At 43.6% G+C, this 13,847-nt stretch overlaps 2 protein-coding genes across 4 annotated transcripts; both read right to left on the bottom strand.

Moving 5' to 3' along the window:
- Positions 1-228: 228 nt before the first annotated feature.
- LOC136454718 (UDP-glycosyltransferase 86A1-like) lies at positions 229-705 on the bottom strand. The gene has a single exon (XM_066455040.1). The coding sequence runs from the start codon at positions 703-705 to the stop codon at positions 229-231; it is 477 nt and encodes a 158-aa protein (XP_066311137.1).
- Positions 706-2,540: 1,835 nt separating this feature from the next.
- LOC136450013 (CBL-interacting protein kinase 8-like) lies at positions 2,541-10,870 on the bottom strand. Of its 3 annotated transcripts, none has more exons than XM_066450261.1 (15): positions 10,524-10,870; positions 10,130-10,192; positions 9,916-9,987; positions 9,348-9,455; positions 9,193-9,267; positions 9,062-9,115; positions 8,383-8,508; positions 7,868-7,957; positions 6,647-6,769; positions 4,433-4,546; positions 3,698-3,814; positions 3,422-3,478; positions 3,250-3,324; positions 2,872-2,990; positions 2,541-2,801 (listed from the first exon to the last, which is right to left on the bottom strand). In XM_066450261.1, exons 1-14 carry the CDS (start codon positions 10,695-10,697, stop codon positions 2,895-2,897), a joined length of 1,344 nt encoding a protein of 447 aa, XP_066306358.1. In that variant the 5' UTR covers positions 10,698-10,870; the 3' UTR covers positions 2,541-2,801; positions 2,872-2,894. The 3 variants fall into 3 exon arrangements, 2 of the variants coding, with proteins under 2 accessions (XP_066306358.1, XP_066306357.1); XM_066450260.1 differs by having other exon boundaries at positions 2,543-2,801; positions 2,902-2,990; XR_010758237.1 differs by lacking the exons at positions 2,541-2,801; positions 2,872-2,990 and adding an exon at positions 4,275-4,309 and having other exon boundaries at positions 3,247-3,324.
- Positions 10,871-13,847: the final 2,977 nt, after the last annotated feature.

The raw sequence follows: 13,847 nt of genomic DNA, 5'->3' as shown, positions 1-13,847 counted from the left end.
CTCCACCCACGCAGCTGGCATTTTCGCCCCATGCTCCTGGCGACCACGGCAACTCGCGCGCCCAGCGTTGGCCACGCTGGTAGCCCCAGGCACCTGCAGCGCGGCACCTCATGCCCCGCGGCGGCGGTGCTCCGGCCAGGCGGTGGCACCGTGCCACGGCAGCTCGCGCCCTGGCGGTGCCCGCGCTCGCAACTAGAACGCGGCAGCTCGTGCCTGGTGAGCTTCGGATCAGTGGCCGCCTCCGCACCGGCGCTTGAGCTCGTCCACGAACTCGTCGAAGCTGCGCCGCGACGAGCCACCGGGCGCCACGGCAGCCTCGAGTGTGCCCCTCAGCTTCTTCACCTGCTCCCTAAGCTTGACGCCGTCTTCCCCGCCCATCACCCCTTCGATCCGCGCCTTCACCTCGTCGGCGCGCACCGCGCCATGGTCCCCAATGGACACGCCGGCGCGCCACTCCCGCACGACGAGGCACCGGTTGGTGATCTGGTCCGTGAGCAGCGGGAAGCACAGCATGGACACGCACGCCCACGCGTTCTCCAGGATGGAGTTCCAGCCGCAGAGCACGAGGGAGCCACCGACGATAGCGTGGGAGAGCACCTCCACCTGGCAGCACCACGGGACCACGAGCCCCCGCCCCGTCGCGGCGCCGACGAACCCCTCGGACAGTAGGTCTAGGTCGTCGGAGCTGACGATGTCCGGGCGCATCACCCATAGGAAGCGGGCGCCGCTGGCCAGCACGCCGCCCCGCGATCTCGTGCAGCTCCTGCTTGGTCACGTGCGCGAAGCTGCCGAAGGAGATGTAGAGCACGGAGCCGGGCGGCTACGCGTCCAGCCACCGGGAGCAGTCGGACTCGCCCCACATGGACGTGGCCACGGCGCTGCCCGCGAACCCCACCGAGAAGGTGGGCGACCCGTGGCGGTGGCAGAGCACGAGCGCCTGCGCGACCTGCGCCATGATGGCGGCCGCCAGGGGATCCGGCACGGGCGCGTCGCGGCAGAGGCCCAACCACTCAAGCAGGTCCGGGCCCGTGCACAGGTCCATCACCGTGTGGGTCCACGCCTCGTCCTCGTACACCGTGTGCGTCTGCACTACGTCGGGGTTGCCCGCGCCGGCAAGCTACGCCAGCTTCGGCTCCAGCTCCGCGAGCTCGCGGTCGAGGTCGTCGGCCAGCTGCGACCGGTCCACGGACTTGACGGCGAAGGCCTCGCCGGTGGCGCGGGACGTGCAGCCATGGTGCGGGACGTCCAGCGCTAACCCACCCACGCCTGGGGGTGGCTCGGGCAAAGGTGCCCTGGTCACGGCTGTCGGCGGCGGGTGTGGCCCAGCGCTGGAAGCGCTCCGACGTGCTGTAGCGGTGGCGAGTGTCATCAGCGTGCGATGGAGCGGCTACTAGCAGCCTCAGGGCAAGCGGAGGTGGGCCGCAGGGCTCCAACCGCGCGCGTCAGCTGCCTGCGGACGTGAACGTCGGCAACGACAGGGTCGTGGTTGTTCCCGACGGCGCCATGGCAAGGTGGCTAAGTGGCGAAGTTGGAGGCTCGCTCGGCTCTGCCCGCAAGCGCGTGCAGCAGAGGGAACGGCGGTGGCCGAGCTCGAGGCTCGCGGCCATGGCAGCCGGTGCGCACGCGGCCGGCTGGCTACGCACGCACGCGGTGGCAGCGGCGACGGCCTGACTCCGAGGCTGCTCCGGTGGTCTCCGGCTCGAGCAAGGTGCGCCGGGCGGAGAGGAGGACGCGGTGGTGCACGAGGTTGGGGTGGAGATGGCGCGGATACGGGCCATGGCCATGGCGACTGTGCGTTCGAGCAGAGAGAGCAGGGGCAAGAGAGACATTTAACGCCCATATGCTGACTTAGATCCCTGCTGGCGTGACACGTGAGGAAAAGTGGCATTTTGTATCTGTTTTCTGTCTTTACTGGTAAAATTATAGCGGCAACCGTTAAGATACTATCTGAGGAAGTGTCATTCTTTATAATGGTAAAAAGTTAAATCTCCCTGAAATCACACACCCGGACCCCGGGGGCTCAATCGCGCCCGCTTGGGCCGAGCCCAGCAGAAACAAAAAAAAATCGTTCCCCGCAGGCCTGGCCAAGGGCTGCTTCAGGGAGCGTGCGGGGCTGGCTCCCAAGGCCGTCCAGGCAATCAAACAACCCAAGTTGCAGCCCAGGGCGCAGTGGCCCCATTGGTACAGGTAAACAAACGCACCCTGATGTCCTAGACAAAATATACAGATATATATAATCTAAAGCATCGATGAAAACTTTGCACAGGGAATCGAGACACGGAAACTCAGGCCTAGTTTAGTTCCTAAAAATTTTTACCCCAAACTATCACATCAAATCTTACGACACATACATGAAGTATTAAATATGAACGAAAAAAAAACTAATTACACAGTTTGGTTGAAAATCGCGAGACAAATATTTTAAGACTAATTAGTCCATGATTAGCCATAAATGCTACAGTAACTAACATACGCTAATGATAGATTAATTAGGCTTAATAAATTCGCCTCGTAGTTTTCAGGCGAGCTATGTAATTAGTTTTTTTTATTAGTATCCAAAAACCCCTTCCGACATCCCCGAAACATCCAATGTGACATCCAAAAATTTTCATTTCGCGAACTAAACACAGCCTCAATTAAAAGGGCCTCTTCGTACATGGGGACTCTCAATATACAAACATATACTACTGGAAGAACTACACCTACAATATTAGAATCCAATTGCTATACTCTCCGCATATATATCCACTCCTCAAGTCCATAATAATTGATAATACACAGCACTAGATTATGCATGAGACCTGAAACAATTGGAGAAATCACGATATATTAGAAATGAATGTTACAGGTGTGAAGAGGAAAATGACATACAAATGATGGATGCTGAGGAGAAATTAGCACTTTGATAACCGGGGTATCCTTGATTTTCCCTTCTCAGTTGGAAATTTCCAGATGATATCATCTAATTTGCTGCAGTAGTTATTTACGAACTGTGATATGAGGAAAGGTGCAGAGTTAGCTGAGAATGTCTCCGGATCAAAAGTAATATTAAATAGGTCAACTTGTACTTTTACAATTTTATTACAAGTTAATCCGTGCAACAAGCATCAGCATCACACCATTACAGGCATTACTGTCCAATGTAAATTTGTCCCTTTGGATGTATCAGGTTGCACAGAGTTTTAGGTAATATAATAATCAGTTGCAATCATATGAAAAGAGTGAGAAGTGCAAAAGAAATGCACTGACCGTGTTATACTCTGAAGTATCTCCTGCTGCTCTTTGTAGTTCTACCATGAAGATTGATGGAGCAACTTCAAAAACCTAAAACCGTAGAAAATGGGGAAAATGGGCGTAAGGTATACAAACATAGAGTTCAAACAAGAAATATGCCTGAGCACAAAGAGAGGGCAAGACTCACTTCAACCATAACTGAGAGATGACTAGTCTTATCGGCATTCAGACCTTCCACCCTCATCTGAATATTATAGCAAAGCAATTAGTGAAAAAGGAAACAAAATTCCACAGTAGCGCCAACTGACTAGCTGCCAAAAATAACGTGTAACATGATAATCTCAAAAGAAAATTCTCCTGATAAAATCAAAACAAGATACAACTGACCAAATAATGGACAATAACCTTGCCTGTCAAGGTCCAATGCCACAAGATTGGCATGTCAAGGGAAAGCAAACCTTACCTTATAACTGCGAATGTGTGTCTTAAACCCCATTGATTGCGCAACAACCTCCATGCTTGACAAGATGACCTTTGCTGGATTGTGTGATAAGAATCTATTTCGAAGCTTGTCGTAGTCCTGTAGGGCAAGCAATTATTAAGTCTGACAAGAAAAAAAACACAAAAGTATATTATAAAATGTCTGCAGCAATAACCATGGCATATATAGAATCACCAGCTTAAAATGCTCATAAAAGTGAGTACCCAGTTCTTGAATGCTGAGTTACACAAATGCTGTCAGAGTGGTGCTGCCTCGGGTGCAAGACTATCTTAATAGCATTTGCTCGCCCAGGCAGAAATAGTTATCCTTTTGGACACACATGCAATCAAATTTTTGAATCTTTGACAATCAATATCTTTTTAAAGATTTGGGCAGGTAACATGATGAGGCAGTGAACTAGCAAAGACATATTTCTTGTTATTGGTAATGAGCTATCATTGTTCAACTTTTTCACCAACAATTAAATATTAATTTGAAATAAATTATAATTGGTGCTATTGCTATAACACAAGAGTGCAGAAGCTATAACTCGACTTACATTAGGTCCTCACTTTTCACTTTACTAACTTGAAGCTACCAGATTTCCATGTTTACACAGCACAAATGCATATGGTAAGAGAACAAAACATATCTGAGACTTTATATTACAATATTTCTGTCAAAACATTAATCAGCATAAAACTGCTAGCATCCTACCTGTCTGCGATCAAAGAGCGCTGCAAGATTCAATCCTTGCGAAAGAATGATTAGGTCAAATGCATTAAGTGTCAGAGGACCTGCTTCATCTTCAAAAGCATCCTCAGTATCATCCTGAAATCACATAAAACAAATTGGCAAAAAGAAACAATAAATATATAATAATACGCACAAAGTACACTAGAGTTAACCACAAAACACTGCTTTATTATAGGTTTAGAAAGTAGAACAATGGAACACAATTCATCAGTAATGTCAGTTATCACCCTCACCCACCTATCTATTTCAATTAGTAATTTCTTCAATACAAAACAAAGGGGAAAAAATGACATCACAAGTTCTGAAAGGTACCTAATGTAGGTCAGGAAGATAGTGGCAAAACAGACAGGGAACATTACAATCAAATACTTGCTACTACAAAGTTTTGCAATCCCTTGCTATCAATGTCCCAATGACACATTTTGCCCACCTGTGTCAGTGACAATGGCAAACAAGGGATTGGGCAAAAATACAATGTCCAGAAAGAAATTTATATAATTAACAATGTGCAAGGTGATGGCAAACACAATACAGGCTCAGATAGAGTAGGAGTTTTTTTTTCCTACATAGGATCTTTTTGTTTCTTGAAGTGGCTGGGTGTTCCATTTGGCTGCTATGAGGGGTAGAGAGCTATTAATTGTGTAAATATGTATGGAACTATTTTTTAATCAAACACGCAGGAGAGCTGCGTATCATTTATATTAAGAAGAAAAAAGGGGACGAGCCCTCACAAACACACACACCAACACCACAAAAACCATGCTACTAACAATCCGACTCGCCTATGACAAAGGATGAAACGACCCAACCAAAGCAAACACACTACACCAGCACAAAGGCGAGGAGGTAGGAGATACCTCTAGCCCCGGCCAAACCCAAAAAAGTAACTCCTCCCTAGCGAGCAGTAAGGCTCTAGCCAAGTCTGGAGAAAAACAATCAAACACACTTATTATGATGAATCCACAAGGTCCCAAGCACCAAGGAAGACAAGGGAGTTGAGGCCTTAGAGCCTTGTTTTGAGATGCTATTCTAAACTACAATTATCCCATGGTAAACATATGAAGATGCCATTCATGCATTACTTTCTCGAATTACTTAGCTCATGAACTCAAAATTATGACTGCGTCCCCAGAATAAGGCAACTTAAACTTAGAATTTAGAAATGAGTGGGAAGGGAGGGAGCTGACATTACAGATGGTAGAACTATCACACATATTTGCTAATGAGATACAGAAAGAAAAGAAAGAAGACTATTTAGATAATATCAGATTAACGGTAGCTGGACGTTGCATAAAAAATTCTCCAGGATTTCAACTAAAACAATTTGCCATAAAATGCCAGGTATTCCTTTTTTCTAACTCCAAGCATAACATCATACAAACCGCTACAGTTCTCATAAGAATATACATATGAAAAGAGGTTCTATAACATTTCTTGATATTAGAGTACAACTACTGAATGAACTCAAGGGTTTCAAGGCTTATATTTTTTGCCAAGCAAAGATGGAGTTGTTAAGGTATAATAGTCAAAGGGCATTAGTGTAATCTCCCTAGTCTAGGGTTTCTCTCATGTACTCTAGATATTGTCCTGTTAAGGTATAATAGTCAAAGGGCATTAGTGTAATCTCCCTAGACTCCCAATCTCCCTAGACTAGGCAGTCTAGGGAGATTACACTAATGCCCTTTGACTATTATACCTTAACAGGAGTAAAGTGGTATTATTGGATGGGTAAGATTGCTAAAACTAAGCACAAATTGTCTCAAACTAAGTTGTTTCCCTTTCAAGGTTATATACCATCTCCTTTAACAATATGTTGTGACAGGTAAGATGGCCTGGGGGGCCAGCATGTGGCTAATGTATTTTGGTCTTTTAACTCAATAATTGTGAATGAATACAAAAAAAGCTGTCTGATTGATTACAGTGTTGTCTAACAATTCTCTATGTCTATGACTAAATAAAGTACATAAGTACACAAAACTCAAGAAAGAACCGGTGCATAAGGACAAATATTTTTTGAGTATCCACAATCACACAGCTTTTTCTTATGAGTAGGGTTCACAAATGGAACATTTTGCCAGGGTTTTACAGGAACCAAGTGATGAAGATTTAAGTGCATTGCATACTGTCTAAATGCAACATTTCCCTGCCAAATGAATTCGAGGAGAAGGTCTATACCTCAGGATCATCAAAAGCTGCATTGACATCATCGAGATTGACTTCCTCATTTTCTATTTCTTTGATAGGTTCATAATTCTTCTGAAACCATTCATCGTTTCTGATCTCTTCTATCCTGATTCGCTGTTCCATGTCAGAAAACATATATGATCAACAAAACACCAGATATTGTAGCAACAATCAAACATTTCATGTCCTTGTATAGTTGTACGCTATATGGAAGATCGTTTATGTCCATTTAACTTATATTTGTCTTGTTAAGTGCCTCCCCTCCCCTATCAGTTATTGTAAATGAATCCAGGAAAAAGAACAATAACATAGTGGAATCAAATAAAGCAATACAAATTAACAAAGTCAAGATGACCTGATGAACTAGGTCATTTGCTTCCAAATGGAACTGGTATGCCTACTTATCATGCCTGGTGGCACAAAGCCTTCTGAAGCAATGTAGAGTAATATATGCTGTAGTGCCCATATAAGTCCTATTTCTGCTATAATAGGGTATACATTCCACGCATGGTTACATACTTATAATCACAATACATCGGTCTTCATATCATGGACTATCATAAAAAAATTAAGAAGAAGACTTCTATAAGACAGGTCATCCAACTCCATTTACAAAGATAAGAAACCAGCAAGTAACAAGCTTGTAATTCCACCCATTAAATGGTATATGCCGATCAGATCAAGAACATTACTAAAAATACAAGAATTAGGTTAGATTCCTGTCTGGGATATTAGCCTATTACCAAGTACATAAATTCATATCGTTAATGATGAAAACTCATGGTGCAGTGGTGAGAGCTGTCTCACTGAGTCACCAGGTCGCGGGTTCGAAGCAGCCTCTCTGCAGATTTTGCGGGGGGTAGGCTTGCCTCGGTTTTTCCCTTCCCCAGACCCCACGCATGTGGGAGCCTCCGGCACTGGGTCTGTCCTTTTTTAATGATGAAAACTCCTATAACTTTCCAGCTTGAATAAAATTGGCAAGATGTGACATAGCAAACAGTAGTTATGCTTGTACTTGTTGAGCAGGCCTTATGGCATCGTGCTAACATATCACAAACTCACAATTATAACCTTAACAAAGAAGTTCTTAGTATCTGCAGGGATATATCAGAGCACTGTGCTGGGGAAAGTTAACAGCATAATAATATGCCCTATGTTATGATAAGCTCATAGCAAGTTTCTTCCATCTGAATATTGTCAAGCTTAACTTACCGTCTCTGGATTTGGGTCAAGAATTCTACGAATCAGTGATTTTGCACCACCTGAAAACCAGGCTGGGATTGAATATTCTGCACTCTCGATCTGCATTAAGAAAAGAAGGCAGCAAGATATAGAAATTCCATTCCACAAGAACAAATCTAAGATAAAATTTCTTGTTAAAACCACCAGTAAATATATATGGAATTAAATACAAAGGGTGAAAGTAACAAATAGCCATATACAGCTCAGCTGCAAAAGGCAATAAGAATCACTCTTATACAAACATCTCTTCTAAAGGGCCAATGCTTATTTTCCTTTGAATTTAAACAAGAGACAAGTTACAAAGCAAAGTTCGGAGTTCATGTATGCTAAGTTGTAGTTGTGCTACTACCTCCCTCTTCTCTATTTCATAAGTAGTGAGTGTCAAACCAATGTTGGATCTGTAGCGTTAACAAAAGAATGTATATACTTCCTTTTTCTAGTACCTAATCTCAAAAGAGTTACTGGCTTGTAGTTAAGAGCCAAACCTTTCCATAAAGGGTAGTCAAGTCCACTTCATCAAATGGAAGATAACCTGCTAACAATACATATAAAATAACTCCACATGACCATGTATCAGCAAGCGCACCATTATATCCCTTATGACTGAGAACCTGGGCCAGTGAACATGGGGGCACAGTAAGCACAATATTTGTCATGTAAAGGAAGCTGAATTTATCATGAAAAGAATAGATAGTTATTGGTTATCCATATTTGAAAGAGTCTAGTTTGCAGTAAAGAGATATTTGTATTGAGTATAAGTTAGCAAATCTACAAGTTCTCTACACAATCATTAACAGAACAGAAAAATTGTGATCTCCTTTATTTGGACAGTTAGATACGGGCATGGCTTTCGTTATTTCAATGAGCCATCACTAAAAAACCCTACCCGCAGGTGATACGATCCACATTAAATAATCATGATACATCAGAAAGCAGAATGACATTTTGTCAGCCTGTGTGCATGTTAAATGCTTATTCAAGTGGCATAATTAACTTTTTTCAAATTGAATAAAGGTTATTCACCATATTAACATTGCGTACCCACATACAAGCACTATAAGTACTAACATCTTAAGACGGAGAAGTTATATCTTAAATCACCACTTTGTTTCAGTGGCAGGTTTAGTAATTCTTAAAAGAACTGAGTGTATGATTCAGGTGTACCTCTGGGGCAACATAGTTCGGGGTCCCACAGGTCGTACGTAGAAGGGAAGATCCCTACAGTTGACCCATTAAGCATCATAAGAAGGGAACAAAAAGAATAAGGTACAATGAAGCTTCACAAAGATACACACCTGAGCAGGCCATGCACTCAGCCCGAAGTCTGAAATTTTAAGATTTCCCTGGGAATCAAGGAGGAGATTTTCGGGCTGCATGCATGTAAAACGAGATTAACAATCCCAAAAATCATGAAATGCATACTCAATCATTTTTTCTATCCAATTGTCACCTTTAAGTCTCGATGGTAGACTCCTTTCTTGTGACAAAAATCAACACCATCAATAAGCTGCTGAAAGTATCTGCGTGCATCTGCTTCACTGAGTCTCCCATGACGAATCTGAAAATTGTATGTTTCAGTGTCATCAGTTTCCTTTTCATGTAAACATATTGTTTGAATTGAACCTAAGTAAGATAAAGTCCAATAGAGCAAGTACGTCTTCAAATTCAAGTCTTTCGATTAGTACATATATATGTAGGAATAACACATTCAGTGGAATTAGAATCAAAACCACAAATACAATCCACAATTGATGGACAAAAGGAACATATAGTGACATGTTCATTTTTTGCAAATATAAATTAAAATACAATGGCTCTGAGAGAAATGTGTCTCTTCCATGTCCAATGAATTTGCCCTCTTACAGTAAAAGCAAAGGTAGCAATTGAACATCCAAGATGGAATGTGACAGGCATATAATCTAAACAACAAATCCATGAAACTAATATTTATTTTCCTTGATCATATCAAAAAGTCAAGAGTGAAAAGGACAGTAAATAGTTAACCATAGCAGTCTTACAATTTTATCGAATAGCTCGCCACCAGTGATGAACTCCAGAATGATAAATATCTTCTTCCGGCTTGCCAAAACCTGCACATAACAGAATGGATGACACGGATACTTAAAAAAAAGAGGGGGGGGGGGGGGGGGGGGGGGGGGGGGGGGGGCGGGCGGGCAAGTGATAAGAAAGATGTTTAAAGAATGGTTATAAGGAAGAGATAGATAAGCGTGCCTCGTGTAGCCTAACGACATTGGGATGCCTGACAAGCTTCATTATGGATATCTCTCTCTTAATCTGCAAATAAGAATTGTGTGCACGAAGGTAAGTCAGCCTAGGGCATCTACCATTCCCAGCTAGCTTGTGCAGCTGTACATCACAAAGTAGAACAGCTATTAATGTTTAGAAAAAGATGCGAAAGAAGCAGGCATGGTAGAACAGTTTGTGAAGCATCGATCACACCCTTTGAAAGCGAGGAGAAATCCGTCCACAGAAACGGCATAGCAAGGATTAAAATCCACAACATGAAGCTACCGAGCGCGGAATCAGTGAGAAAAGAAATGGTTCCGCGAGCCATCCCAACAACATTATTTGAGCGGGGAAGAAAAACGAGGGCCAGCTCGGTCACCTGTTCGGCCATCTTGTGCTTGAGGATGGAGGAGCGGTCGAGCACCTTCATGGCGACGCTCTCCCCGGTCTCGGTGTTCTGCGCGAACTTGACCTTGGCGAAGGTGCCTTCCCCGATGGTGCGTCCCACCTCGTACTTGCCCACCCGCCGCAGCGCCCCGCCGCCCCCCGCCATCTTCGCCGAGCCGCCTCCCCCCTTTCGATGGCGAAAGAGTCGCGAGCCCTGTGCGGAGTGGAGCTGCGGCTGGGGAGGGGCAGGGGAGCTGCTCAGGTGGCCGACACCACCGTTGATGGGAAGGAGATTTCCGGTAGAGCAAGCCTTGCTCCTTTTTTTGAAGGTGAATTGGGGGGAATCGCCGGTGGAGTTTTCTACTGGGCCTTGGTTAGGTGCCACCAAAATTTCTAAGTTTTTTCACTCTCTCTTCGTCACATCAATTTTTAGCTGTTTACATGGAGTATTAAATATAGGTAAAAAAAATAACTAATTACACAGTTTAGTTAGAAATCACGAGATGAATCTTTTGAACCTAGTTGGTCCATAATTGGATAATATTTGTCAAATAAGACGAAAGTAGTATTATTTATCGGTTTGAAATTTTTTCAGCATCTAAACGAGGCCTGGGAGTTGAAAACTTGAGATGAGATGGCTTAGCCGCTCAGGAAGGGGAGTGGACCGCAAGCACAGGAGAGGTGTTTCCGTGGAGTAGGTGGCTTAGTACGGCCCGCTTCTTTTTGACGTGGGGAGCGAAGGAATTGACTTTTTTATTAATTAATTTAATTTAATTTCTGGTTGCCGTAAGCTTTTGCGCGCGGGGCAGAAAATGGAATCGAATGAGACGCCATGGCACATTCATTGTGTTGTTGAAAAAGAAAAAAGCTGGCCTAGCAATACCATCGCGAATTCATGAGCACGTCAAGGCCGGGTTGCGTTTCGTCAAAAGGTGCTACCCTCATTTTCCTAAACCAAAGTGAAACAATGTTGACGTGATTTCGTTTCGTGGGGTTCAAGTGTCCAACCTTTTCCAATCTATTTGATGCCCTGTTTGCTTGACGTATAAGCTACAATTAAAAATATTATCATCTGATTTATTATAAAAGAGAAATAATATTTATTAACTAAAAAAATATAGCTTATAAATCAAGTGAACTGGACGGTGGAACGAAACTGCCAGCATTTGTATTTATGTGTCCAGATGGAGGCACGTCTATTTATATACCGGGTTTTTTTTTTTTGACACCAAAAGGTACGAGACAAAACCATCACCTAGTTAAGGCTTCACCAACGCGAGGAAAGAAAAGTGTTGGCTTCAGAAAAGTATCACCCTCTGCATAGGTACAGGTAAACTGAGACCATCGTTTTCCTATAGTAGGCACATGCTCCAACCTTGCCACAGCCTGCAAAAAAGCTGACAGTACTTTTCTTTTGCTATCTCTTGTAGAGACATTCTCTCTCCTGTGGGTATAGTAGCCTCTGCAGCTGCAGGTTACCCTGACACGTGCAGGGCACCTAATTTTTACGTATCAACAGTCCGTTCACTTAATCATAAATGATCAGCCCCAGCCGAACAGGCTGCGAGCCCGGTTGGCCTGACAAAGCTACATACGAAGTGACTGCGTTGGCACGGCCTTATGACTAGAGGTAGCAGTTGGCTACGTGACGTTGCATCTTACCTATTGGATTAAACATTACTGTGAATAACATGTTGTATATGTGCGGGTAAAAAGCTCCATGTGGGGGGAGTCGTCTCAAGGTTACCCTGATAAAATATTTGTGCCAAAATAAATAATTACTAGTCAATTTGTAATTATGTCAATAAATTTGGCTTTACAGGTTCATAAAAAGGCTAATTAGCTCACTACCAAACTCTAGTTGTATACATAGATTTATATCCCCTTTGAAACCTAATTTTTTTCATATGAATCATGTATTAATTTTACAGAAATCTTTTTAATAGAAAGAACATAAGAAATGGAAGAAAAATCTTGTAATTCAAAGAAGGCCTTATAGGACACCTGCAATGGTATAAGCTAGTTATTAGCTCTAAGCCAACTGCTTCAATAATGCCAACTTTTAGCATATAGGTCATAACATGAATGTCCTCACGTGACACTCTCATATGATCTTTGAATATGTCTATGAACCTAGCTCTTGATTAAGAGCTAGCTTTTCTATCTTTTTTATTAAAATATGAAAAAAAAAATATTTAGAGCTAACTTATGAGTTGTCCATTGCGGATGTCTTTAGGGCCATTCCATTGACAGAAGTATACCTAGATTCCTAGCACCAACGAGGCGTTACCTTTAGCATTTTTACAACTATTTTCATGAAGACTACGATTCAAATTATCCAAATGCAATCCCTAAACATAATTACACATCTTGAGGAAGGGAAGGTTTTCTATCCATGCTATAGTGAGCCATAGGTGAAAATCTAAGCTCTAGTGCATATGTTTGGTGAGAAAAGATTCTCTCTAACTCTGGGGTTGGAGTGTTTTAATGAATTTGGTCAATACGATTTTGTGCAGCGGTAAGTAAACAGTCCCTCCATTTCAGATCAAATTATAGTACGTTCTGGCTACCTCATTTTCGATTCGTGACGTAGAGAAGCTGCCTGGTCAGACTCTAGACCGCAGCGTTCTGAGGTCCTGCAATTAATTTTCTGATAAATCCAGTACGGAGATATGTCAAACAGAATTTTTTACATTTTAACTCTTTTTTTTTGAAAGTTTTTCACAAATAGACCCCTGGCGGAGATAATTTAGAAAATCGACCCTTAGCTCGGCGTCATTGGTGCTGGCGCCGAGCTCCTGGGCATGGTAGATGACATGACAGTGAGCTCGGCGCCAGTCACTTTGGCACCGAGCTCGGCGCCGTAGATCTTGGCGTCGAGCTCGGCACCAGAGTGACTGACGCCGAGCTCGGCGCCAGAGTGACTAGCGTCGAGCTCCCTGCCATTTAACCCCGGACAACCTTTCTGCCCGAGCGTTCTTTCTCCTCCCTCTCGGGTTTTTTCTCTCCCCACTTCACCCTACTTCACGAATCGGCATATTAGACCTTGAAAACTTTGATTTGATCCGTAGATCTTTAAGAGCAAGGTATCCTCGCTCCCCTTCTAGTTTTTTTCGCATCGATTCGGTATGTATTAGTCGGATTTTTTAACGTAATAATCGTCATCACTTAGGGTTTCATTGTATCCATCAATATATGTATTATACAACCGTAGGATGATGCCAAGGCGTGAAAAAGCTAGCAAATCTAGGCGCATATAGTTATGTTATGGGTTCATTGTTGTGCATCAAATGAAAAACCCTAGGTTTATGGTTTA

Source organism: Miscanthus floridulus, chromosome 5 (assembly GCF_019320115.1).
Source record: "Miscanthus floridulus cultivar M001 chromosome 5, ASM1932011v1, whole genome shotgun sequence".
In the NCBI taxonomy this organism is placed as follows: Eukaryota; Viridiplantae; Streptophyta; class Magnoliopsida; order Poales; family Poaceae; genus Miscanthus; species Miscanthus floridulus.
Note: the sequence above shows the minus strand (reverse complement) of the source record. Positions and strands in the feature narration are given on the sequence as shown.

Bases quoted from the DNA above. Each gene is read 5' to 3' on its own strand.
- LOC136454718 (XM_066455040.1), bottom strand. From the start codon at position 705: ATGCGCCCGGACATCGTCAGCTCCGACGACCTAGACCTACTGTCCGAG.
- LOC136450013 (XM_066450260.1), bottom strand. From the start codon at position 10,697: ATGGCGGGGGGCGGCGGGGCGCTGCGGCGGGTGGGCAAGTACGAGGTG. The intron at 9,456-9,915 runs GTAAGACTGCTA...TACAATTTTCAG, and splicing joins GCGAGCTATTCGATAAAATT to ATTCGTCATGGGAGACTCAG. The intron at 7,958-8,382 runs GTTTGGCTCTTA...TTCTTAATGCAG, and splicing joins TGACTACCCTTTATGGAAAG to ATCGAGAGTGCAGAATATTC.